The 26,784-nt window shown below is 51.3% G+C and overlaps 2 protein-coding genes and 1 non-coding gene across 14 annotated transcripts; 1 reads left to right on the top strand and 2 right to left on the bottom strand.

Annotated features, from left to right (window-relative positions):
• Positions 1-1,421: 1,421 nt before the first annotated feature.
• On the top strand, positions 1,422-3,890 carry RNF227 (ring finger protein 227). Its single transcript, XM_023731017.1, has 2 exons — positions 1,422-1,935; positions 2,036-3,890. The coding sequence occupies exons 1-2, from the start codon at positions 1,422-1,424 to the stop codon at positions 2,089-2,091; spliced, it is 570 nt and encodes a 189-aa protein (XP_023586785.1). The 3' UTR covers positions 2,092-3,890.
• Positions 3,891-4,219: 329 nt separating this feature from the next.
• CHD3 (chromodomain helicase DNA binding protein 3) lies at positions 4,220-25,570 on the bottom strand. Of its 12 annotated transcripts, XM_004376013.2 has the most exons (40): positions 25,154-25,570; positions 24,473-24,585; positions 23,789-23,959; positions 23,414-23,538; positions 21,830-22,113; positions 21,456-21,586; positions 21,159-21,309; positions 20,793-20,986; positions 20,239-20,472; positions 19,837-20,040; positions 19,126-19,337; positions 18,282-18,413; positions 17,806-17,905; positions 17,210-17,401; positions 16,820-17,020; positions 16,303-16,440; positions 15,904-16,025; positions 15,594-15,767; positions 15,315-15,456; positions 14,960-15,091; positions 14,205-14,322; positions 13,857-13,981; positions 13,433-13,664; positions 12,949-13,115; positions 12,279-12,456; positions 11,745-11,810; positions 11,174-11,259; positions 10,885-11,018; positions 10,170-10,314; positions 9,842-10,004; positions 9,596-9,717; positions 9,355-9,490; positions 9,138-9,239; positions 8,819-8,947; positions 8,331-8,439; positions 8,003-8,135; positions 7,558-7,753; positions 6,318-6,481; positions 5,946-6,072; positions 4,220-5,421 (listed from the first exon to the last, which is right to left on the bottom strand). In XM_004376013.2, the coding sequence occupies exons 1-40, from the start codon at positions 25,251-25,253 to the stop codon at positions 5,300-5,302; spliced, it is 6,006 nt and encodes a 2,001-aa protein (XP_004376070.1). In that variant the 5' UTR covers positions 25,254-25,570; the 3' UTR covers positions 4,220-5,299. The 12 variants fall into 12 exon arrangements, with proteins under 12 accessions (XP_004376070.1, XP_023586857.1, XP_023586858.1 ...); XM_004376014.2 differs by lacking the exon at positions 9,138-9,239 and having other exon boundaries at positions 5,212-5,421; positions 25,154-25,569; XM_023731089.1 differs by lacking the exons at positions 24,473-24,585; positions 25,154-25,570 and having other exon boundaries at positions 7,512-7,753; positions 8,819-8,950; positions 21,159-21,297; positions 23,414-23,535; positions 23,789-23,794.
• LOC111820519 (small Cajal body-specific RNA 21) lies at positions 10,605-10,743 on the bottom strand. Its single transcript, XR_002824072.1, has one exon. It is a non-coding gene; the product is annotated as a small Cajal body-specific RNA 21 (non-coding RNA).
• Positions 25,571-26,784: the final 1,214 nt, after the last annotated feature.

The following is a 26,784-nucleotide window of genomic DNA, read 5'->3' on the forward strand; positions in this document are numbered from 1 at the left end:
GAGAAGTTCAAACAAGTTTTTAATTGTGACAGCATCACTGGAATAAGTAGATAGCTTCCCCTAAATAATCATAAAGGCAACACAACCCAGAAGTTCCTAGATGTTTGCTTAAAAGTAACTATCCTCTCGTGGTATACCTCCTAACAAAAGATTACCTTCCAGGTTTCAACAATTGGGTTTAAAAAACAAAACAAACTCTACTTTGCCTGGTATAGCCAGTGAATAGGGTGGGGATAGAGAAGCCCATTTTGTATTGACCAAGAGAGATGAAGGTTGAAATTCTATTGAGAAAGTGAACACAGCATAGGCTGGGGGCACAGGATAATAATAGCTAATACGTGTTTACTGTGTGCCAGGCACTATTCAGTCCTCACTATTATTATCCACATTTTATACATAAGGAAACCAAGGTCCGGAGAAGTTAAGTAACATTCAGAATTTCACAACTAGTTAAGTGGTGGAGCTAGCATTTGAAGTCAAGCCAAGTGACTCCAGAGTCTGTGCTATTACCCTCCACAACAGAATCTGGACCTGTAGATCCAGGTGATGAAGAGGAGAAGGCAGCTGGTCTGGGTGTGGCACCACGAGGGAATGTGGATTTTGAATGCCATGTCCTGTTTACCTGTGGCGGAAGTCAGACCCCTGAGTCACACCTGACCCTGAGCTGCTTTGCTGGAGCCATCATGGAGCGTGGGTGTCCAGGCCTAGCTACTCTGGAAGGAAAGGATTCCCAGCATTCGTAATGCCATGGTCCTGGAATCTAGGTCCTCCTTAGGCTGAGATGCCAGCTGGGAATCGAGCAGCTTTGGGGGAATGGAATTTGGGAAGCCAACTTTACCAGAATACAGGGAGGTAGTGTATAATAATGAGAGATACGAGAGCAGAGGAAAAGTTACTGGCCAGCAGCATCTGTTCAAACGTCCAACAGTAGAACGGGCAGTGTCACTGGCCTTGGAAGTCTATTTGTGTAGGCTTGTGAAAGAATGTCGGCAATTCAATGAACAGGCCCAGAGGGCTTTAGAGACCTGTGGTCGATGGCTGGGGCGCAAGACGGGATCGGCAGGCATGAACACGGCAGAACTAAGAGGCGCTCGCGTTGTGTTACGGGATGAAGGAAGGAGTGGAGGTAGGATGGGGAGGTGTGCCCCCACGACCTCAGTCCTGGCATCACGTGGGCCGCCTCCCCCGCCTCGCCATCACTGGCATTCCGGGCCTCGCGCCTTTACCGCCCCCACGCGTACCACTGCAGGGAGCGGCATCACCAAGGCGTGACGCGTCGAGGGGCGGGGTCTCACTACTAAAAAGGAGCAAGAGGCCGCGGCCCCCTCCCCAGGACCCGACCCAGGCCAAGAGGAAGGCTAGCTCTTTCTGTGCACGGAGCCGGCTGCGTTAGGGACGCCCTCGAGTCCGCGGCGGACACGATGCAGCTCCTGGTGAGGGTGCCCTCTCTTCCGGAGCGGGGCGAGTTGGACTGCAACATCTGCTGCCGGCCCTTTAACCTCGGGGGCCGCGCGCCTCGCCGCTTGCCCGGGACGGCGCGCGCCCGCTGCGGCCACACGCTCTGCACGGCCTGCGTGCGCGAGCTGGCGGCGCGCGGCAACGGCACCGGGACAGCCGCGCGCGTGGTGCGCCTGCGCCGGGTCGTTAAGTGCCCCTTCTGCCGCGTGCCCTCCGCCCTTCCGCGCGGCGGGGTCACGGAGATTTCTGTCGACCAGGACTTGTGGTCGCGATTGGAGGAAAAAGCGCGGGCCAAGTGCGAACAAGATGAGGCGGGGAGCCCGGTTAGGGAAAGAGGCGATGCTGACGTAGAGACAGACGAAGAAGAGAGCGAGAAGGGGGCGGGGCCGAGGAGCGCAGGGTGGCGCGCGCTCCGGCGGCTCTGGGAACAGGTCCTGGCACCCGCGCACCATTGGCGGCGTCCGCTCCCTAGCAACGGTGAGGGGCAACCCGCGAAGGCTGAAGGGGAGAGAGCACCAAGGGACGCCGGGGTTTGGGTGCATTCGTCTGCTGTCACTAACGCTTCTTCCTCCCCCAGTGCTATACTGTCCGGAGATCGAGGACATTGCCCACATGACGCGCTGCAGGCTGTAACCGAGGAACCCGGAAGCTACGGCAGAAGAAAGGTGGGAGCTGCAGCTTCGGGTCGTGCTTTCTTACAGAGGGCTCATGTTAAAAGACTCGCAGATACCGGGATTGGCACGCGATGAGGCAGTTGAGCCGAGGGCAGGAGGGAACGCCCTGGAAGGTGCTGATGCCGAGGTGGGGAGGCTCCTAGACGAACTCGCCCCCATCTACCGACTATACCAGTGTTACATATTTAGGATGGAGTGGGCCAGGGCTGGTGTAAACAAAGCCTACGTTGCTGTGGGGAGAGTTTTCTTAGCTGTGACTTTGGCTTTTGTCCAGGACAGCGCTGGTGTGTGGGAGCAACAGGTCCCATTATAGCAGTTCTGTCTCAATGGTATGAAATGGTTAAAAAGATGAAACGGGAGAAAAGAGGCTAATTTTCATGTCATGTTAATCTCAGTTCTCTGGCATGTAAGGGAGCTGAGAAATTTTTTTTTCTCCCACTACTGGTCTACCTACTGCCTCCCTACTTCCAGTACTATGTTCCTAAAATTATTGCCATGCCTCCCTGCCCAGGAGCCTTGCTTCATTTCAGAATCTCGTTTCAGTCTGCTAAGGCAGGTATCAAAAGGTCCAAAGGGCATTTATCTGAGGCATCTAATTAGGGCCTATCAAGGATATAGGGAAGAGCCATTTGGTAAAAACATCAAATTTTAAACTTCTGACTTTATATTTACAGTCACAGGGAAACACTGGCATTATTGAAAAAAAAATATTATACAGTTTTAAACTTGTGTCCTGTAATTGGACATTGCCTATTGAATGCCATGAATTCTATTTAAAAATCTTACTAAATAGCTCATGGTAGTATAGTCAAGGAATGGCAGCATCACTTGGAGCTTATGGGAAGTGCAGAATCTCAGGACCCCACTCCAGCTTACCAAATCAGAATCTGCATTTTAACAAGAATCCCAGGTGATTTTTGTGCATGTAAAAATTTTAAGACACACTGGTTTAGGTCCTAGGCTCTCTAGGATATCATTATCTGTGGGTGGAATATTTAAAACAATTGGTATAATTGATATACTGTTTTATTGAAAGTTCTAAAGTGACATTCTGTTGTTGAAGAAATCTCCAGTTAGTCGTCTGTGTACATAACTGCATTTTTCTCTGAGTTAAAAAATGTGAAGTTATTATGCAAAAACGTCAATTTTTGTGACCATATTTTGGTATTTTCCTGTCATTAAAGTCTCAACTGAAATGTCATCTCTTTTAGAAGGCCTCTCAGCATTCAACCTAGTGTAGCCCCTTCCCCCACCTTCCCTATAATAATGCCTTATTTTCTGAAAATTATTTTGTGGTGTCCTCCCCTAGAGTGTAAGCTCCACGAGCGCAACATCTGACTTGTGACTCTCATACCTCCAGGGCCAGCAACAGTGTTAATGTAGAATATGTATGTACTCAATAATTTACTATGTTTGCTGCATTTACATTTTATTTTTTAATAAAACAGCCTCAAAAACTGTCTGTCCTCCTTTCTCAACCTGACAGGCTCTCATAGTGAATAGTATATGTCAAGGAAGAGTCTAGCAGTTCAATCTTTGGCAAGCCATGCAGGTCTGAACCCTGAGTCCTCAAAAAAAAAAAAAAGTGTCTACTTAATACTAGAACTGAGCCTGTGCTGTGGGGCTGTAGTGGCCTCTACTGACTTATAGGGGAACTAGACAACCTGAAGGTGGAAAGGGTGATTAAAAGAATGAATGCAAAGCCGTTTTAAGTCTTGTCAGGCACTCCTCCCTCTACAGTTCTGTGCAGTGAGCCTGGCCATCTCCCCCATTTCAACCCTGTGTAGTAGTAGCCCCTGCTGCTTGCCACCCCCTCCCGCTCATCCCCCATCTCTACACTGAGCGGTCACACAGCTGGGGTTGGAAAAGGAAAAACCTCAGACAGTTTTAGTTGATGATCCAAGAGATAAAAATGAGGGAAAAAAAAAAATCACAGGATTACAGACAGAAAAAGATCAATATGAAACGGCAGAAAGCAACACCCTTTCGTTGCCTTATTCCTCCCCCCCAAACCAAAGGTCTCCCCCACTCAAAAATAACAGCACACAGAAAGGAAAGTATAATTTATATGTACAACCAATAAACCTGATACAGAAGAAGGGACTGGGACAGACCAGGAGTGGCTGTGAAGAGAGACTGGGAAAGGGGCAGCAAGAAAATGAAGGGGCAGCGAAGAGGAAGTGGGGGGTTCGCCATGCAAACTGCCACTCTCCCCGGCCCCTCCTGGGAGGGGGAATGTGCCCGTGTCTCCTCAGCCTGCCCTCCTCCACTCCTTTGCTCTGGTTCCAGAGGTGTCAAGAGGCAAGGTCGTCCCCTTCCTAGGCCCCCTGTCTGACCCACTCAGTCTGTCTCTAGGCCTTGAGGAGGGTCAAAGCCCTCTAAGGATGTGAACCCGGGCTGGGGACTACCCCCTACGTCTGGCCTGCTGTGTTTTCTCCCACCCTTTCTAGGTTCCCTGGTCCCTAGAACAGGTTTGGGGAGCTCCTCTTTGGCTTGAGGGAGTATCGCCCAACCATTACTCTTTTTGTAGGGGTGGTCCTTGGTCCCTATGGAGGGGGGAAGATGCCCAACACAAGATGCAGGTACACAGCAGGTACTGAGCCAGTGAATGGCACCTTTATTCTCCACCCTCAATTTGGGGAGAGGCAGGGGAAGGTAACATGCAGCCACCCCTCCTCTTCCCTTCCTCCCTCCCAGGGCTCATTTTCCATCCCTCTCTAAGAGTCCTCCTTTCTTCAGAGCTCTTTCCCCCCAAAGTTCCTAAAGGCCAGGCAGGCTCATCCCCCACTTTTGTAGAAGATGGAGCTTATATTGCGGGGAAAAAAGACTGGGGAGGCTCCACCTCTTTCCTCCCCACAACCATTTACTGGGAGGCTGTGTATGTTTGGAGGTGGGGGGTAAAGGTTCTTGGAAGACCCTACTAACCCTCTCCCACCCAACCCTCTTCTCACCAGCACACTTCAAAGCTTGGCAGGAAAGGTGCATGGGAGTGGAGAAAGACTGAGTCCTTCTTGTAAATAGAAGTTGTAGAGAGGGGCAAAGGGGCTCCTAGCCCAATGGTGGCCCAAGGGGTGGGGAAGGTGGAGGACTGGCAGCAGGTCCCAAAGCCTGGGCCGGGGTCCGGCCTCGTGGGCGGGGCCTGGGTGAAGGGCAGGCCTGGGATCCGGTCAGTCGTCTATACAGATCACCTCCCCGGCTCGGGGCTCCTTCCGATCCAGCCCGTCTGACACCACTGCCCCCACCATTTCCTTCTCCTTCTTCACCAGCACTGGAGGGCCGTTGGTGGCGGCTGCGTGGGGAGTGGGTAAGGAAGGGTCAATCGACACATCATTCCCAAACACCACTTCCTGACAACAGTATATTGTTACTTCTAGAACATCTATTGCCACTTCACATCTCCCAGGGTAAGGGTGGGAAGACGAGGGAGAACCCCTCTCTGAGATTCCCCTTTGTGCCTCATGAGGTGCCAACTCTCAGCAGATCTCTTTTGAGTTCATATTGTATTCCCCTTGAAGTAACCCAGATGGAAGCAGCTCAGGTAGGAGATACATACCACTAAAACCCTAGATAAGGGTTTTGATGATGGGGATGGGAGAGGGGTTAAGAAAGAGATGGGAAGAACAAAGCCGAGAACAACTCCATTCCATAGGTGATTTGAGGTAGATTAAAAAAAAAAAAGAGAGAGAGACAAAACACTGTATACTTCCAAGGAAATGAGGTGGACTGGAGCAGCAGAAAGGTAGCTGAGCTGGGATGATGCTTAGACAAGGAGGAGGAGTGGAGAAGCAGGGAGCAGGAAAATCACCAGCTGACCTGTGATGAAGGACCCTGCCGGCATCTGGCTGTAATTGGCGCCTGCGGCGGCCAGGGCCCCTACGGGTGCGGCGCTGAAGGCTGCCCCGTACCCCGGAGGTGTAGCGTATGGACCCGGAGGGAAGGCCTGAAGGAGAGAGCAAGCTGAAGTTCGAGGGTCCACAGTCTGAGAGAAAATCTGTAGGGGAACTGTTATGGGCCAAACTCGAGAACTATGAGGAGTATGACATATACGTGGGGACTCGCACAGGGTGATGAGTGTGTTCTAGCAACGTGTTTTTCCACATTGTATAGGATTCTGATGGAAGTGTATTAATGTGTGCAGGAGGAATACCAACAGGGGAAACTGGAGTTAGGGGGAAAGAGGGTTACCGGTGTGGGGTGAGGCTCTGTGCCCTTGCTGGCCAGCCGGCTGAGGATGCTGCGCTCGGACATCTGAAGGCGGGCTGCGATGGGGGGTATTCGGGACAGCGTGGCTGGCAGGCGGGTCACGTCCGCCTTCATGTCGCTCAGCAACTCCTCCAGCTGGTTCAGAACTGGGGCCCGGGCCACGGAGAAAGAACAAGAGAAGGACAGGGGAAGAGAGAGACAGAGCCAGGAAAAGAGACAAGGGGTGAGATGGACAGAAGAAGAGGGGAGGCCAGAGATGGCAAAGGTCCGGAAACCAAGAAAGTGACAGCAGTAGAGAGAGAGAGAGCAACTCAGGGAAAAAGAGAAAAGTGTCAGGTAAAGAGAGAGAGAGACCAAATCACCAGAGGACAGACAGACAGAAGAAAGAACAAGGGAATATGGAAAAAAGGGAGATAGGGGAGGACATTGGAAGACATGGGGGCAGGGAGTTGTCAGAACATCCCATATTGGAAGAGTGAGGTTTAGGGGTTGGGGATGATGGGGAGGAAACAGTCAGGAGACATGGGAGGTTGTAAGTGGTATCAAAGATTAAGGAATCAAGGTTTTAATATGTAAAGGGGAGGGAGCATTAGAGGGTCAGCATTACAGATTCAAGGAATTAGAACAGGAATCAAAGGGATCAGGAGTCAAGTCACTACATCAAGTAGGATTAGACGGTTAGAGGATTTTAGAATTTCTATTATCATCAAGGTAAGAGGGTTTGGGAGGAAGGGTTGAGGGCAAAGGAAAGTTCCATGGGGGGAGGGCCAGAGGGTCGGATGGGTGGTAGTTTCTGCCTCATGGGATGATTGGGATGTAAGGGAATGTGATTTGTGCGGTCAGGGGTAAGGGTTTTTGTGGAGCGCACACAGGCCAAGGCCCCGGAGTGGGTGATATCAGCAGTAAGCCAGCGTGTGGGTCAGTGAGGAGGTTCCAGTGTATGTAGGGGATATGGATACAGTTCCATACAGTTTGAGGGGAAGTTCCCTGTATCAGACACTGACGTGAATGCTATTAGGCATGGACGAGGAGCGGCTTCCATAAGTCCCAGAGGCTAAAAACCAAGGGGGTGCCAGGTGGGTGAGGGGTGGGGTTAGAGGTCAGAGGGGGATGGTTCAGAAGGTAAAGGGGTCAGAGGGGTGGGAAGATTTTGAGGGGTGCGGGGTGAAGACTTACGCAGCGTTGTGGGCCCTCCCCCGCGCGGGGCCGCCGCGGCCCTTACCCTTGTGCAGGACGGCGTTGGCCGGCTTGTTCCCCGCCAGCGACTCCTTGGAGAGGTGCTGGTGGCTCTCGGCCAGGCACTCGGCCTCGGCGAAGCGGGCGTGGAGGGCCATGGCGGGGTGCGCCGGCTCCTGTGACAGGTTCAGGTAGGCCGCCCGCCGCAGCTGCTCCTCGATCACCAGCGCCTGCTCCAGGAGCTGAGGGCATGGGGGTGGGGGTGGGGGTTGGTGACACAGAACCAGGGACCCCCCCCAGGTCCACACCAACACTGACTGTGACCCCATCATCAGCCCTAATCCAGACCACAGCCCCAAACACAAGATGACACTTTGGTCCTGTCCTCAAGTGTAGCCTCAACCCTCCAAGTGTTAACCTTCCCCAGATTCCAACCAGATCTGACCCAGGCCCCTCTTCAGCCCAGTCCTTTCCTCCCTCATCCTCCTCACCTTGAACCTCCGGGCCAGGAACTTATTTTTCATCTCCAGAAAGTTCCCTTTATTGGCTTCAGTTTTAAATGGCTCATTGATAATGGCAAACTGAGCATCATTCTGGATGTCCTGCCACCGTGCATAACCATGACTGCCGACGAAGGAAAGGGGACCATCAAGGAATTTAATAGGTTTGGGATTGGCTATGAAAACTTCTTCCCTTTGGCATGACGTCCCCAAGGTGTGGTACAGTGTCCCCTTCCCTGGGAAGGAATTCTGCTTCTCTATAGTCCCCCCTCTCCACACTGACAGAACCATCTGTTCTTGCATTTGTATCAAAGGATACAGGACAATCCCAGCCAGAAGCCAGTAGTCATGTCTTCGGTGCCAGATCTCGTTGAGTTTCCCAGAGGAAATAGCTGCCCGTTCCTCATTCTGCCACAGCGTGTGAAGCTCTGAAAAGAGGCCAGCAGACAGAGGGTCCTCAGGGGGTTGTGAACCACATCCAGCTCAGCAGATAAGTATAAGAGGAGGAAAAGGAATAGAGGAAGGAGTAAGAGTTAGGTTAGGACTAAAATTAGTTGCAAACAAGGTTCAAGGTAGGATTAAGAATAAAGGTGGGATTAAAGATGGCCTTGAAGTTAGAAGGTCCACTTAAGGAAGACTTAGCGCAAGGATCAGAGTCAGCATGCACCATGTCATTGGAAGACACTTGGAATGAGAGGTGGCAGAAAGGGGCTGGTAGGAGGCCTACTAAACCTCAGACAAAATGAGAAAGTCCACGAAGGTGAGCAAATCCCAGTGGGAGCAGGTAGGGGTGAGAAGCTCCCATACCTGTGAAACCACCATCTGCGATATTAAACATGAACCGTGGCTTCTCTGCTTTCTCCTCACGTCGCCCATTGGACCGTGGCTCGTCTCGAGGAGGTCCTGGTCGAAGCTCCCGGTCCCCTTTTACATCTTCTGCTAGGGCAGATGAAGCAAGAGGCACGGCTCACACTTTGTGACAGTCTCCTCTCAGGTCCCAAGACTACTACCTGTACTGTACTGGCCCTCTGAATAGCTACCCACCCAGGACCTGGGCATTTGGACCCCAGACTCCACCGCCCCTGACTCCCTCAGGAACCCAGGTGTCCAATCTTCCACCCATTACCTCTCTTGCCCAAATCCCCTGTTTCCCCCTCCGGCCTCTCCCTGTGCTCCTGTCCATCCAACGGCTTCTCCTCCCCCCTCTCTCCTGGCGGCGACTCGGTGGCTGTGGGAGGCGGTAGGGGACAGGAAGGGAGGATGTCACTCTCATCCCCTGACCCCAGAAGAGGGAACCCCCAGATTCTAATCCTCTCCCACCACCCCTAGGGCCACGCACCCACCTGACTTCTCTCTGTCCCCCGGGTACCCAGGTTCAGTCTCCATCTCTCCAGGTACCCCTGGCACCTCATCTTCTAGAGGAATCTTCCTTGGCTCCAGCCTCTCCCCAAGCGAAGGGGCTGGGCTGGGGGCATCAGGCTGGAAGAAAACAATGGAGTCAGGATGAACTAGAGGGCTCCCAGATATGTGGCCTCTAAGACCCCTGCATTTCCTCCCCTCATGGGGAGCCAGGCATGCACACACCTCTGTCTCCATCTTCTCCCCAATTCTGCTCTCCTTCTCTGGCTTCTCCTCCTGGTTTTCAGCTTCATCCTTCTCAAGAGGTGTCCTTATTCCATCTCCTTTCTCACTTGGAGCTGGAGTAGCTGCAGGGGGAAGGCAGAGTGGGGAAGGCAGAGCGAGGAAGGTACTTCGACTCCAACCCCTCTGGTCTGATGAACACTCTGACCCCATGGCTGTCTCTCCCACCCTTTCCTGACTTCTCATTACCAGGTTTAGAGGTGCAAGGACTATTTGTAGTGGAAGCCTCAGGAGTGGTGGGAGATGTTTTGGTAGGAGAGGAGGCTCTAGACGAGCGCTTTGAGTCGGCACTGGGGTCAGGCATCAGCTCAGGCATTGACCAGCGCCCATTGATGTGCTCAAACTCCTGTACCTGAGGGAAGGGGTTGTAGGAGTCACCTCCAGGCACTGTACACCTAGGACATTCTGTTCCCCTCTGTCTCTCACTAGCCCGAGTCCAGAACTCAGGGATGGAAGGCAGAGGCAGGACGGCCTAGATGGTCAGCCTGATGCTTTGGGATGCAGGGAAAACTGGTACCTTCTTCTTGACCAGAGACATGACTCCAATGCGGGTCAACACTTGCTGGCGACTCAGTCCCTCCCGAGGAACCCCATCGGCAAAGGTTTCAGAGCCGTCTGCCCCAGGTTCACAGAGATGGCGCATGAACAAAGACACATAGGCCCTAAGGAGCATGGGGTGGGGAGGATTAGGGGAGCCTCAGAAGGGGCACAGGTTGGTGAGGGAGGCGTAGAAATTACGGAACCCCTGAGCCCTAAATTCCCCAGTGCCCCCAAGGGTCCTCCCCTGGGCTTCTCAATCTCACTGTTCCCAGCCCTCCAAATTCTAACTCCCCATTTGCCCCTCCCCCTGTATTCCCACTGTCTCCTTGCCCTTGGTACTTTGGTCCTAGGCCCCATCAGTCAGCTCTTCATCCTGTTCACCAGCGCCCCTGCTAGGTAATCGTGGCCCAGTAAATGTGAGGCTAGGACAGCCTGGGCAAGGCTCCTTTCTTGAAGGCCTCTCCCATGGAGGGGAAGCCCAGCCTGCCTACTCTAGGCTCATCTGAGGGGAGGTGGAAGAGGCTAAGTCCACCACCCAGGAAACAAAGCCAGGAAAACACTGTATGGCAGGGAGGGTGATGATCAGTTGAGTAAGGTCACATCATATGGTGGCCAAAAGGAAGAAAGTTAACTTCCCAACCCCCAAAGCTCTTACCCTTTAATCCAGTCAGCCCCGTGTCACCCACACTCACTTAAACTCCTTTTCAGTCTTGCCCCTCAGGTCCCGCACCAGCCACTGAGTGGTGAAGGCATCCTGAGGTGGCATCCCCCAGCGCATCACAGCATTCAGGAAAGCCTTCCGCTGACGAGTATTGAACCCCAACACCTGACGATGGGGGCAAGGAGAGAGCAGGAGATAAGTGTCCAGGGATCTCATTTCTTGGTCCTTTGGACCCTCAGTGACCCAGGCCTCAATTTCCAAACCCTGTGGCCCTCATTCTCTCCTTAGAGAACTCACCGAGGCCTGGGCCCAGCTCTCACCTCAATGTTGCCCCCAACTCGAGCCAGCAGTGGAGGCAGTGGCTTATCCTTTTCATTCCGGAGCTGCCTCTTTGACTGACGACGCCCTGGGGGTGGGGGTGGGCAGAAGCACAAAACACCCAGTTAGTTAGCAGGTCATCCCCAGGCCCCATTTCCACAAATAAAGAACACAGGAAAGGCCTGTGTCATGTTTGAGGCACTTCTCGTTTTCTTCCCAACACTTCCAGAACTACTAACACAGCAAGTCTAAAATAATCAAGTCAGATTGAAAAATCAGTAGCAAATATTTGATGAAGTCAAGATTATTAGTGGGAATGTAAAATGATAGAACCTTCCTTGATCTTTCATCTGGGCATCTAAGCCTCCATGGTTATACATACTCAACATGTTAACAGCATTTGGTTCTCTCTGGGTGGAGAGATGATGGATATTTGTTCTTTTGTGCTTATCTGCTATCTTTAATTTTCGTATAAGAAAACATGTATAATTTATACAAAAAGAGTGGGCTTAAAGGAAGCTGAGAAATAAAATAGGAAGAACTCAGGCAGATGGTCAGGAAAACAGATCCCACCTTCAGGACGTTCATCAAAGTCTTCATCCTCCTCCTCTGATCCCACTGAGTATTCTGATTGGTTATCTGGAGGGGTCAGAGATGAGTGGTGACTCCCTGGGTAGGTCTATACTGAAGCCCCTTCCACAGAGACTCGTGTATCTTCCCTCTGGCCGTGGCCATCCTGAGGATGCTGGGTCACTGCTTTCAGTCTGGCTTTTGAGCCACAGATCCTAAACTGTCTCCACTCACCATACACCTTCAGTCTCTGGGCAGTTCCTACTCTGCCACCCTTACTCCTGTGTAACCTACTCCAAGCAATGACCCCTGGGTGCCCACACTGATCCCTTTGCAACCACTGGATATTTTAAATTGCCTGCAAACCCACCTAGACTCCAGGGAGCTCCTACTGACTCTTCCTGATCTCTTCTCCTGCCTTTAGCAGGGTCATGTCTTCTAGGCCTCTCTCTTTCCCTCCAGATTTCCACAGCCTCCGATCCCCTACTCATCATGACTTCCTTCCTTCTCACTTTCTGCAGCTGGAGCAGCCCTCACCTTGGTCCTCCTGAGCAGCATCGTTGTAGTTAACTTGCTTCCGAACACGCTTGCCCTTGCCAAGATTCCGGGCCAGGTCTTCCTGCTGCTGCTCATAGTGATGCCTCAGCAGCTTCTCCCAGTAGTCAGGATCCACATTCTCCTCCTGCTTGATGATCTCCCGCTCGATTTCCTCAATCTGAAGGGCAGTAGAAGGAACGTGGCAGGCTCCCTCTTCACCCAATACTTCTACTGCAACAAAAGCCTTACTACTCCTGCCTCAGCCACGTCCAGTCTCACTGTTCCTACATCTCCTTCTCAACTCTGCATACGTTTTCTGGACATGGCATATTTCCCATTTCTCTTACCTGAAATATTCTTCTCCCTCTTATTTGTGCCCTTTTTTCTAAACCTCACTCCAATCCCCTCTGCATTCTTCCTGCAGTAATTCAGAAGGTACCCTTATGTGTTCATCTGTACCTCTTTCTGTGCTTAAGTCTACCTCCAAAGTCCAGCCTCATCCATTACACCAGGAAGTTGTTTGAGGGCCACTATTACTCTTCGTTGGGTATAGGGTAAGAAACTAAATAAAAAACAAGAGCAAAGGGGGATCTTCCTACTTCCAAGGTCCGGTAAAGGACCTTAAGAAATGATGGCAAATAGACCACTGTCTGGCCCCAAAGCCTCTCACCTTGTCTTCTTCCCGCACAACGTACTGTGCCACCTTGAAGGAGCTGAGATACTCATTCATGTTCTGCACATCAGTATCCTCAGTTGCATCCTGATTCCGGTCCAAGAGCCTAGCGATGGCCTCATTGTCATAGTGGATCACACTGCTGTCCTCCTCCTTGTTCTCTCCTGGTGGAGCCAGGGAATAAAAGGAAGTGGTGGGTTCCAACCAGAACCTTGGGCAGAATTTTAGACAGGTCAGAAGAAAGCCCTCTACTCTGGTTCTTTTTCATGGGAGCTCTGGAGAAAAGGCCGTTTCCTTGAGAGGGTTTTTCTTTACCCTCCAGGCAAGGAGAGACGCCCACCTTCCTCCAAGGACTACTGAAAGAGGCTCTTCTCCCTTCAAAGACTGCAGAGAAGGGTTTTTCTGCAAGGGGTTTCGGAAGAGAAGTGCCCTGTGAGAGAGCATAGGCCTGCTTCAAGGGAGCTGCAGAAGAGGTCCTCACCCTCATTTTCATCCTTGAACAGCTCCTCAGTGCCGAATTTGAGGATGTCATCCAGCTCCTGCTTGGACATGGAGCCTGCCTTTGAGCCAAGCCCAGGCCGCACCACCAGGTGTGTCAACATCATCTTTCTCTTAGCCACCTGTGTGATTCGCTCTTCCACTGAAGCACGAGTCACAAACCGGTAAATCATCACTTTGTTGGCCTGGCCGATCCGATGAGCCCTGCTGAAGGCCTGCAGGGGCAGGAGAAAGCCAGGGTGGTCAGGGGAGAAGCTGCCCACATGCTAGGGAAAGGAGGCTGGTAAGGAAGGGTCTTCTACCCCTGAAGAGGTTTATTTCTGATCCCAGAGCATGGCACCCTCCTCCTCCATGAACCCGTGTCTCCCTGCCAGACAGTGCAGGGCCCCCAGGATTTGAGTTCCCACCTGGATGTCATTATGAGGGTTCCAGTCAGAATCAAAGATGATGACAGTGTCAGCAGTGGCCAGATTGATGCCCAGGCCCCCAGCTCGGGTGGACAAGAGGAAGCAGAATTGTTGGGCCCCAGGAGCTAGGAGGTAAGAAATAGGGAATCAGGTTCTTCCATACCCAGAAGTTCTGTCCACTTACTCCTAGATGTTCCCTGACTACAAACCACCATGCCCCCAACTCAAAAGCCTACATGTCTGATATCCCCCGTGCCAATGTCCCCCCACTCTCATCCCCAGGGACTTAGACACAGGTTTCTCAGGTTTCCTACACCGATCAGGGACTGTGGTATATCCTCCCCTCACCATTGAACCGATCGATGGCCTCCTGCCTCAGTGCACCGGTGATGCCACCATCAATGCGCTCATACTTGTAGCCTTCGTAGTCTAAGAAGTCCTCTAGCAAGTCTAACATTTTGGTCATCTAGAGCAAGAGAAAAGGAAGAAGTCTAGAATAATGAGGCAGTGAGATGGACCCTGTCTACTGTAACTATCCCTTTACTCTGACCCAACCTGAATCCTTAGACTTGTACCCCTGCCCTGTCTTAAGCTTCCCTGGTTCTGCCCCCATCCCCATCTCTCCAGACCCCAGTTCCTCATTATTCCACACTTTTGTCATACTCTCTTGGTTTCACATCACTTCTCCTAACACAGAGGGTCTTCTCTGACACCCACGTAAAGGTTTCAGGGGACTCTATGAACCCCCTGAAAATCTGTACAAAATTGTACGTGCATTTTTTTTGGAGACTAAAACCATAAATGTCATCAGATTTCCAAAGGGTCTGTGCTTCCCCGCTCCCTGCCCCTCAATAACGTCAAGAAATAGTGCCAGTCCCAGAGACCTCCCTGAGGAGGCAGATGGCTCATCCTTCCCCCGTTCCACTTCAAAGAAGCTGAACTACAGCCTCCCACAACCTTAAGAACAAGGATCACAGGCCAAGAATGAACCACCTACACCAAACCTAATCTAATCTCTCAGTGCCCAGGAATTAAAGTCTGGATGGCGAGGAGAGGGAACAGAGAGGCAGGGACGATAATGAAAGAGCTAAGGGATGGGTCACCTGCGAGAAAATAAGCACTCTGTGTCCTTGCTCCTTCAGCTTCCGCAACATCTTCTGCAGCAGCATAAGCTTCCCAGAGGCCTTAATAAGCGCCCCACCCTCGTAAGCCCCACTGGGGAGTTTTGGGGACTCCTGAAAAGAAGGGAAAAAGAGGAGGAAAAAGTCATAAAATGTGCCCCCACTGTTACTGTGCCTAGAAAGCTGGAAGTCCAAATCCAGCCTCCACACCTTTCAAATTCCTACTCTTCTCAGGGGTCCAGTCACTGGCCTCCCAACCCAGCTCCACCCCCGTGCTCAATTCCCCCAGTTTTCAGAGAACCAGGCATTTAATCTGTTCCCCGCACTTTGTACTCACCATAGCAGCCACAGGAAAGAGGTACGGATGGTTGCAGCACTTCTTAAGATCCATCATGATGTTAAGCAGTGACACCTGGTTCCCACCACCTCGTGAATTCAAGGCCTCGAAATTTCGAGTCAGTATGTACTTGTAGTATTTCCTAATGGCCAGGGTGGGGGTACAGAACAGACATAACACAGGAAGCAATGGTGATGATGAAGCACTTGGTCACTAACTCTTGGAAAAGTGCCATCAAATTCTCAGCCCTGAGCCCAGGTAGCCCGCCCTGCATCTCACTTCTGCATGGGGCTCAGCTCCACTCGAACGATGAGCTCTGTCTTGGCTGGCATGTTCTTAAAGACATCCGCCTTGAGCCTCCGCAGCATGTGTGGCCCCAGCAAATCATGCAGCTTCTTAATCTGGTCCTCTTTTGATATGTCAGCAAACTCCTCCAAGAAGCCCTCCAGGTTGCTAGCAGCCAGAACACAGGAAATGAACAGCTTGTCTGCTCGATTTTGGGCATTGTTCTGAGTAATCCTCCACCAGCTCATCTTATCAGCCCTTCAGCCTCTCACTGTACACTCTAGACAACTGTAGAGCTACTTACTTAAACCTCTCAGGTGTGAGGAAGTTCAACAGATGGAAGAGCTCCTCCAGATTATTCTGCAATGGGGTCCCTGTCAGCAGTAACTTATGATCTATCTTATAGCCATTGAGGACCCTGAAAAACTAGAAGATGGTGCAAGGAAAGGCAAGAGAAAGAGCCCATTAGTGGCAAATGGTTGGCCAACAACATCAACCTTTCCCTGCCCCCAGCTTCCATTTCCCTCCAGATCAGAGGCCCCAGATCCCTAGTCTCCTCCCTCTTCCAACCTGTGTTTCTCGCCACAGATTCCCTGCCATCCTGCCTTCCAGACTTTAGAAAGTTCCCAGAACTGTTTTTTATGATCAGGGCAAGTGGGAGTCCACAGACCTCATGCTTCTGGGGGCTGGGACTCTCGCTCACCTTGGACTGATTGTTCTTGAGCCGATGGGCCTCATCCACCACAAGGCAGGCCCAGCGGATGGAGCCCAGTGCTGCCTGATCGATGGTGATCAGCTCATACGAAGTCAGGAGAACATGGAACTTCACCTGTGCCTCTCTCTGCCAAGACAACCATTGTCCATTTGGCTGCCACCCTGCACCCATGTGCGTTGACCTCCAGCCCCCATTCTTTACCCAGACACCTCATCTTGACTGGAACTCCCAAAGGGAACCAATTATGTTGTCCTCCAACTTTGAGTGCACACAGGGATTACTGAACTTGGTCTCCCCCACATGTCCAGTAATTGAGAGACACATGGATCTGTGTATCCCCCGGGAGTACCTGCTACATCTCCAAGACTGGAGTGCAGAAAGCGTGAGGATAGGTAGAGGAAAGGAGGAAGAGAGCTGAGTGGGGAAAAAAGGAAATGAAATCCTGGTCTGGGCAAAGAAATGACAGATTTGAGCATCTTTGAGGATACGAGGTAAATGAGCTTACCTTCATCTTAAAAGCTTTCTTGCCACCTTTGATGGCGTTGTCCTCAAAGGAAAACTCATTCTCACGAATGATGGCCCGGCTGTCCTTGTCACCCGTGTATGTCACCACATAGAACTTGGGTGCCCACATTTGGAACTCCCGCTCCCAATTAATGATGGTAGAGAGTGGGGCACTCACCAGGAAGGGACCTTTTGTGTGGCCCTGGGAGTCAACGGGGGTAAAAAGGGGACCATTAGTCCAGGCTTGTGGTTTGTATTATATTCCAGTCCTCTGCCTGCCACACCACTCCGCCATCCCCCACCTTCATCCTCCACCACCCACCTCCACCTTCCCCAGGGCAGGCTAGGCTTCAGCCTGGCTGTCCCACTTAGGCACCCTAAAAGCCAGCACCTCCTTATAGAGTGAGTAGAGAAAGACGATGGTTTGTATGGTCTTGCCCAGCCCCATCTCATCAGCCAGGATGGTGTCAGTGCCCTGGGCCCATGAGAAGCGTAGCCAATTCAGTCCTTCCAGCTGATACATATGCAGTGTGCCACCAGTGGCTGTGATAAACCGTGGCTGGGTCTCATATTTCACTGTAGGCTGTAGAGTCAAGAAGTCAGAAAGTTCAAGGGAACTGTCAGTAGCTCCTCTGGTCTTGGTCTCCTCCTCCCTGGCACTGTGACCAGGTTCGATTACAATTCCCTCTACTTTGGTCTGAGCTTATGAAAGTTCTAGTTTTTAGTTCCCCCTCCCCATCCCTTAAAATACCCAGCATGGGGAAGGCGTAGCTGGTGGAAGAGGCTCATGTGTGCTGCCACCTCCACTGGCTCTCTGACTTTTATGCCAAATTTCCAAGGCACTCTTGGGGCAAGGCTGAATACTGAAGGAAGAGCTACCGCTCAAAGAGGCTGTTGAAACTCTGGGAAGCTCTGTCAGTAGACCCAGGGAAATCTTCCATCCCTATGGCTCCAGAAATGGCAAAAAGTCCAAGTGAGAGGACTTACATCATTAGTAGGAGAACTGGGAGGCCCATCAGTCTGCAGCTCCTTCTTCTTCTTCTTATACTTGCGGGGCTGGGCAGGATCCTCCCCCATAATTAGTTCTCTGAGAGAAGAGTGAGCCTGAGTGAGGCCTGGGGTTTAGGAAGCTCCTCTCCCCTCTGAATCCACTGCAGACCTATCTTCTACTTCCCATAACCTAGATTTTCTCCCAGGCTCTTCTACCTTCACCCCCTGGATTTTACCTTCAGAGCCAAGCCTCCTCATTCCCGAGCATCTCCTTCCCCATCACTCAGGCCAGATCTGACTTCTGTTCCTTACACTGCCTCTTTACTAAACTTACCCCAAAAGGCCAGCCCAGGCCCTCACTACCCTGAACTTGAGACTGGATACGTCCCTACTGCATCTCACTTGATGATGGAGGTTTTGCTTTCATTCCCCTATCCCCAGTCTCCCTCTAAGCCATGCCCTGGCTCCCTCACCGATGTCTCCAGTAGCTTTGCTTATGGTCTTCATATTCAGGGATGTTCATTTCATCTTCCTCCCATGTGGACTGGTCATACGGCAAGTCCCTCCATTTCACTAAATAGTGGTAATTCCCCTTTTTATCCACACTGTGGGGCAGGGGGCCAAGAGGAAGAGCAGAAGGAGAAAAACAGTATAGGTCACAAATAAAAAGAAATCCTATTAACACAATGATCAGCCAACACACAGAATCTGTCACCTAATTCTCAACAGTGGTCTACTGGAAGGGAGCACAGGATAGCTAAAGTACTATCCTAACTTTTTCACGACAATATCCTGAAAATCAGTTGTCACAGTACAACACTTGACATGCTGACATTCATTCATTCAGTGAGTATTTACAAAGCATTGATTATGTGCTGGGCACTGTTCCAGGCACTAGAGATTCAACAGTAAACAAGAGAGACAAATGACCCTATACTCATAGAGCTAACATTCTACTACCTAACATTCTACATGGCATAACGTTAGGTAGTAATAAGCACCGTGAAGAAAGAAATGCTAGCAACATGAATCTGGATGAATCATGTTTCTCGTGTTCTGCTTTCATGCCCGCATCCCCAGACTCATGTGTCACTTCTTACGCTATTGGAGAGTAGAGGAAGCAACAACAGAAGTGCCTGGGCTAGGCCAGACTTCCCTCTCAGCTTCTCTCATGCTATAGAGGAAACCAGGCCAGAAGGGCTGGGGCTGTTAGCAGGGGTTATCAAGGTTGGATCAATTATGCTGTTAATCCACAAGTAACTGCAGCAAAGATAGTGTCCTATCACAGGCAGGCGTTTCCACAGGTCAAGGATTCACCTGTGGTTGATGATGCGGTGGACAGTCATCCACTCTGGCTTGATTCCAAAGCGATAGTACTTCTCTTCCATCTCGGCATAATGTGGATCTTTCACCTTGCGCTTGTCACTCTTCCCATCATCCTCACCAGAGCCATAATCCAGGGGCGGGGGCTCATCCATGTCATTCTTCCGTTGGTAGTTTCGATACATTACCAAGTGGAAGATTTCCAGCTGATGGGGCACAGAGGAGAGAGGAAGAGATAGTCCCAACATCCAGAGAGGACAAAAGGAGATACAGAAGGGGCCAGCAGGGGGAATGGACGGGGGAAGGAGAGATGTTAAACAGGCTGCATGAGAGACATAGCAGGTAAAAGCTAAAGCAGGAGAACGAATAAAATGAAATAGAAAGACAGAACAGAGTCAGAAGGTGGGCCCAGGTGGGGGTGTAATAAACAAAAGACGGCGAAGAATAGGGTTAGTAAGATTGAAGGTTTTGGTAATAAAATGGAAAAAGATAGATAAGGAAAAAGACAGCTGAGTTAGATCTAAAGGAAGAAAGCCGGAGGCTGTGAGAAAGAGGACTGGAGGCCAGAAGAAGCATATATGGAACTAAGGAGGTAGGTAGGCTGTGAGAGCAAAGGGTACAGAAGACCAGGGAATACAAAGTGAGATAAAGTGAGAATGCAGTGAGTGGGGTCACGGGGGGTAGGGACAGGAGAGGCACTTGTACCTGAAGCTCCTTGGCCCAGGAGCAGTGCCAGTAGGACAGGCCTACCCACTTGACAAAGAACTCTCGCTCTGATCTGCCTTGAAGAGGGCGAGGGGCTGGGGCATCTGGATTCCCATCTGCCTGTTGGGGGGCTGGCACTGCCACAGGTGGCTCCCCCCACCGCCAATGCAGGATCTTCTGCACACGGCCCTTCAGCACAGGGCACTTCAGGATGAACATACAAGAGGGAAAGAAAGAGGCAGAAGGAGCCCATCGTTAGAGCAGGAGGATCAGGGTCTCGCAAGGGAATCCAAGGTTAAGTGTGGGGGAGAGTAGAGAAAGACGGGCTGGGCGTTTGGGTCCCAGAGGTGGGGGAAGGTCAGGGCCTGACAGTGCACAACGACAGGAGATGGTTATACTCACTGTGCATCGGGGACACAGCCATTCCCCGTTGGGGATGTCAGGCAGGGGAGGGTTTAGACAATGAATGTGGTAGGAGGAGATGCAAGCGTCACAGCAGAGGAGCTCCCCCCCATCCTTGCATACACGGCAGTATTCCATGTGGTCATCTTCCTCCTCCTTCTCCCCTTCTTCCTCTCCCTCCTCTTCATATTCTTCTTCCTCCTCCTTGGCCTCCCACTGTACCCCTTCCTTCTCCTGGGAGGCCAGGGACAGACACAGAGAGACAGAAGAGATAAGGAACGAGACTAGAAGAGAAAGACAAAGACAGGACACCTAAATCCTAGAAGTACAGAGAAAACTAGTGGGAGCTAAGGAACAGGATACCTCCAATTCCAAAAATGTTGATTCTGGGGGCAAAGGGATGGGAGGAAGGAGCAAACTAGGATCCTGGACGCTTAGGCATCTGTTACTGAGAAGACCAGGCGTCTGGGGGTAGGAAGAGGACAACTGAAACCAAGGAGGAAATAACAGGTGGGTCTGTGAGGGCTGTAAGATGTTGGGTGCCAGGTACTCACACAGTGAGGGCAGCTCCATTTTCCCTCAGGAGCCCGGTCAAGTTCAGGATCAAGGCAGACGAGGTGGTAGGCACGAGGGCAGGTGTCGCACAGAATAATTTCCCCACCCTGCTGGCACACCTCACAGTAATCCTGGTGATCCGTCTCGTAGCCATCAACCTCCTCCTCCCCGGCCACTGCAGGACAGCCCAGGACTGTCACATACCCCAGTGGAGGCAAAGGGAACAGAGAGAGGGAGAGACGGAGGGGAGGAAGAGAGAGAAAAAGAGAGAAGAGTTGAATAGAGAAGTCAAAATTGAAAATAAGGAAGACAATGAAGGAATGAGAGGAAGGCAGGCAGGATCACACACATCTAACACCCCTTACCCTTCTTTTTCTTCCTTCCTGGCCGGCCTCTCTTTAGTTTCTTGGGGCGAACAGGCCCATCGGGTCGACCTGAGGCACTGTGGACACTGCCACTATCCAGGTCTGACTCCTCAGCCTCTGGTTCGGGGCCCTCATCACTCTGCAAAACATACTGCCCATAGCCCCATGGCTGTCAGCAAGGCCGACACGGTTCCGCTCCCCTCCCTAGGCATTGGGTACCCCCGCTCCACCTTCCCTTGTGGTCCATGTGTCTGGAGACCAGCCCCTGAATATAGGGGACAGAGAGGGGACACTCACCGAGCCTCCCTTCTTCTTCTTGCCACCCAGCAGCCCTAGTTTAATTTTGAGTGGTGCCATCTTCTTTCCCCGGAGCTTCTTACGTCCATCAGGCACTCGGGGGCTCTTACTCCGCCTCTTATGGCCTGGACCTGAATGAGGAGTGGGGGTGAGGAGAGAAAAGGCAGAGGTCATAACACACACTGGAATAAGGGAGGTCTCAGGGGCCTCTGGACTTTTCTCTAAGGGCTACGGTTTCACTAAGACCCCCTTCCTGGAAAGCGTTTCTCTTTCAGCAATCAGGGCTGGGAAGACAAAAGAGTTCTAGACTATAATTTGAGAGCATGCAGTGTGGAGGGTGGGGTGACAGTTTTTGAAAGAGGAGGATTCCTTACCTTTGCCCTCTTTGGTTTTGGCTCTTCGGATGGGTGGGGGCTGGATATCAGCAGCAGGGGGTGGTGGCAGGACGGGGGGTCCGGAAGGTGCTATAGGGGTGGCCGATGAGACAGCAGCTGACACCTGCTCAGCTACAGCTGCTGCTGCTGCCGCTGCTGCTGCCGCCACAGCAGCTGCTGACCCCTTGAAGGGGTTGTTGGCGCTGAACTCTCTCCACTTGGCCCCAAGGATGGTCATCATCTTAGACATTGGGATCTTAGGATTCTTCTTAGCAATTAGGGGCCTGTAAATAGAGAAGCAAAGGACTCGGACCCCTCACAGACGGCCTGGGAATACTGCCACCTCCCCTCATCAGTTAAGTCTATGTACAAGCCGGGATTCCTGGGTGGTGAAAATATGTCCTATTAAGAATAACATCAATTAAAAAAATAAATAGAAACAATTAAAAAAAAAAAAGTTAAAAAGGTAAAAAAATTGAAAAACAAAAAAACATGAAAAAAACAAAAAATAACATCAATAAAATGTTACTTTTCTTGTATACTACTTCACGGCTTATAAAACATTTTCATGTATGTTATCTTATTTCAGCCTCACGATACCCTAAAAGTTGTTATGATTCTGTTTTACTAGTAAGTTCCATGGGCTCTGAGGAAAGGTCTCATCAGTTGGAATCTGAAAGAGATGCACCATGTTGGTTCTGCTCTGGGGTGGGACGTTAAGCTCTTGTGAGGACACGGGTAACCCTCGGTTCACTGACATCTCCTAAGTTTTGCTGACAAAAGCGTTGTCTTTAGAAGAGAGGTAGGTGAGACAAATGTTAATAATGACAGCTACAAGTTACTGAACACTCCCTATAGGACAAGGCACTGACGGTACTGTCCTTTCCATTCGTTATCCCATTAAGTTCCCATTAAGTCCACATAAGACTCCTACCAGGTACACATTGTTATTTTTCCTATTTTACAGCTGAGGAAACTGAGCGTCAAAGAAGTTAAGATGACATAGCTAGTAAATGACAGAGACAGGAGCTGGACCTCGGCAGGCTGCCTCCGGAGTCTTGAACTGTGGCTATGTTAAAGTGCCTCCTCCCAAAAAGGCATCTCTGCTATTCTCTACTCTACTTTGAAAATCATTGAAGCTCAGGTCCTGCTGCCAGCAATTCATCCGCCATTATTACGGGGACCTAAAAGAGGGGCCGAGGACTTGACAACTGACAAAAGGAAATTTGGAAACACTGATGATATCTCCCGGCTCCAATTCAGAGAGGAGTCATTTGGGAAAAAATGGAACTGTTGGAGCAGGGAAGGGCCGCCAGTCCTGGCTATATTCTGTTGGTAGTTTCTCAGCCTAGCACTGGAATCATAACTCCTCAGTGAAGGATCCTCAGCTGGGGTCCTTATCTGGGGCCCTTGGATCCTTACAAGTTGAAGAATTGCTTGAAATTACATGAAGAAGTTCATGTGTTTGTTTGTGAATTTCTCTGCAGAACCTTTTCTTAGCTCTCATCAGATTCCACAGGGGTCCAGGGTCTTCCCCAAATTAAGAGTATCTGTTTGAGAGGAATCCCCACAGTCCTACCTCACCTCATGAACTGGCTAAAGGCTTTGTAGTTGGTGAGTGTGTGGTAGTCCTCCTCAGAGAACACATGCTCCACGTCCTCCAGGCCCCAGGTCAGAAGCAGAGTTGCTGATGACTTGTGTTCTACCTGCTGGAAGAGATGTGTCTTCAGTGAGGTGAGTGCTCCTCCCCTACCTTTTCTGGGACTCCTGCACGTCCCCCTCCACTTACCCTACCAGCTTCCCTGAGCTTTCTTGCTTCTGGCTCCATTTTCTGGACCAATCTCCACCCCTCGAAAACTATGGCCTCTTCAATTAGCACCACCGACTTGAGGCTTTCCCATCATCCTCATGTCTGTCTGTAATACTAATTTCTCACCCCTGCTCCCTAACTCTACTCACCTTTTGTCCCCCATCTCCCTCCCCTTTTTTCCGCCGCTTTGTCTTCTTCTCCTTTTTTTCTCGGTGCTTCCGTCTCCGTTTTCGACCTGGTCCAGTTCCATATTCACTGCCCCCACTCTCTGACTTCTCCCGGTACTCATCTCGCTCAGAGCCAAATTCTTCCTCACTGTCCTAATGGATCAAAATAAGAATAACATTTATTCAGCACTTACCATGTACCAGGAACTGTTCTTAGCACACAATACTATGATACAGTTCTCCATTTTTTACACACAAGAAAACTGAGGCACAGAGAGCTAAATAAATTGCCCAAGAAGACAGAGTGCTGCCAGGCCCTGAATTCATGCAGTTTACCTCAGAGCCTGTGCTTTCAACCACTTCTATTTACTGGGAAGGCAAGGTACTTCTGACAACTGGGCTTTTCACTAGGTTGTAGTGAGGTTAGATACAAGCCAGCAGGAGGAGGCAGGGACTCAGGCCTTCCTGAATCCAGGAACCCTTCCACCCCCTCCCCACTCCACCTCACCCCACCACTGGTAATCAGGACCAGAGAGAATGCAGGTCTTTGCACCATGACTTAGGGGATCCAAGGAGCACACTGAAGGCTTCAGAGAGGGAGCTGGGCAAAAACAGGGAATGGTTCTCCTGAGTCTTGCTGTAGAGACAGGGGTCCTTGATACTTACAAGCTTCTTGCGTTTTCGGGGTTTTCCTGGCTTGTTCTCTTTCTGTTTCTTAGGTCCTCGTTTTCTCTTCTTCACACCCAATGCTGAAGGCAGCAGCCGAATGTTATCCTTATCTTTGGAACAGAAAGCACCAGAAAACCTAAGTCTCTGGGTTCCCAGTCTCTGCAGCCCCTCGGTCTCACCCTTCCTCACCTCCTCATTTTCCACTCTCTAGGAACTTGGGCATTAACTCCTCCAAACCCTGCCTCCCTTCACTGGATGCAAACAGAGTGTTTCTAGTACTCTGGGATGCTCTGGTTCTGAATGGGAGGTCAGGGGTCAGAAGGGAAGAGGAGCCAAACCACTCCCTTTCCTCTTCTCCTACTAACAAGGGACCAGGCTCTAGGCCATGGGCTCTGACTGTGGCAGGTCCTTTCAGTCGCCGCCAGGGCGCCTCCTGCCTTCCCCCTCACTTCGCCAGCTGGCAACCTGCCCAGGAACTGGGGAAGCCATGCCCAGCTGCTGGCCTGGCCTGACCCCAGAACTTGGAGTGGGGAGACACAAACTGGCAGCTCCCTAAGCCAGATGCTGAGAAGGGCGAGCCAAAGGCTGGACACCTGGGTTCTCACACTAACACCCTGGGGCCCTGACATCCTTTTTGGGACCAGGGAAGCCTCTATTTATATTTCTTCAGATAATCACCAAGCCTCCTGTCATCGCAACACAGCCTTGGAGGAAAAGAAAGCCTTAGCTGGTCATTTTCACTTCTTGCCCGCAGGATCACAGTGTCTGGCTCCTTCATCACACTCTGACCCTACAGGAGAAAGTCTCCACAATTACCTAAACCTGCCTCCTTCTCCCAAGTATCCTTTAATTTGCCTTCAAATCTATTCCCACACCCCTGCTCCCTTTGTCCCCTACCCTCAAACTTCATCTCCACATTTAGACCTAGAAATTCTTACCCACTCACATGGGTGCGGTAAGGGAGACACAAATGAAAATACAGGCACAGACACACAGCACTGACATTCTCAAATGCACACATATACACATACTCATGAACACAAATACAGCGGACAGCCTGTACCTGCTTTCAGCAGAGTTAGGTCCCTGGCCTTCTCCCTAGATGTCTCTGTCAGAAGGCCTGGGTCAGGTTCTTCCCTGATATCCCCCCACTCCATTCTCCATGACCCCTGCCAGTCTGTGGAGGCTTGGGGGCCCTTACCCCTCGTGGAAGAAGACACTGATGCCACACAGACATGGAGCCCTGGTTGGCCTCCCTCCCCCACCAAGCACTAGACTAACCAGCCAGACCTGTCCCGTTTAGGCAGAAGTAGCAGCTGCTGCAGGAGTGGAGAGCCTAGGCTTGGCCCTGCCTCCTGCTCGAGGGCACACAATCCTCCCTCAACAGCCAACGGAAAATTAGCCACAATTAACACCAGAGGCCTCGGTTTCCATTGCCTCAGAATCCAGACCTCTCCTTCTTTCAAGGCTACCTTTCCTCCTAACTCAAGCACCCGGTCCTCTTATGCAGGGAGGCCCTGTAGGATTGTGTCTCTGGGAGCTCTGGTGCAGAAAGCCCGAGATGTGAAAACAGAGTGGGACTGTAATAGGAAGTCGGTAAGGCGCCATGCTCCAGCAGCCAGCTTTCCCTAACCCCAGGGACTTCGGTTAATATGAACATGGAAACGCAGGCTGCCGGGGCAGTGGCGACGGCAGGCCAACTGGCTAAGGTTCAGGGAAATGGCCTCGGTCACCACCAGCTGGGGGTGGGGCACGCGCCCTGGGACTTCACAGTCTGTTAACTCCTCTCCCTGCTCTACCAGGAGGTTCCCGAACTTGGGAAGGCGCCGGTGGTGGGAAGACGCAAAAGCTGAACGGCGAGGAAAGGAAAGAGACGAAAATAAAGCAAATCTAAGTCCCAACCTCTGTCTCACCAGCTACTCAATGCTGGCCTGGAGCCCAGACTCTCCCACATCTCCGGCTCGGATCTGGGGAAGACAGGGCGGGAGGAAGGCAGGCGCGGAGCGGGAGGGTGGGGGGTGGAGCCTGGCAGTCAGAAAAAGGAGGAGGAGTCTCTAAGAAAGCCTCGCCTCCCGCCCGCCCCTCTCCTAATCTACCATCAATCTCTCACACATATATTTATTTTTGCCCAAATTCGCCTCCCTCCCCCACAACGAACCACCATAATAGGTCTGTTGCACATGCGTATTGCATGCAGGGGGTGGGTTTGTATTTTCAGGCCTTTTGCAAAGAAACTACCAGAATTTTCCGCACCACCCACAATCATTCCCCACCCCCACCCCCGAGGAATCACATCTATATATTATATT

The sequence above is a fragment of the Trichechus manatus genome, unplaced genomic scaffold (genome assembly GCF_000243295.1).
Source record: "Trichechus manatus latirostris isolate Lorelei unplaced genomic scaffold, TriManLat1.0 scaffold00040, whole genome shotgun sequence".
NCBI classification, from domain to species: domain Eukaryota; kingdom Metazoa; phylum Chordata; class Mammalia; order Sirenia; family Trichechidae; genus Trichechus; species Trichechus manatus.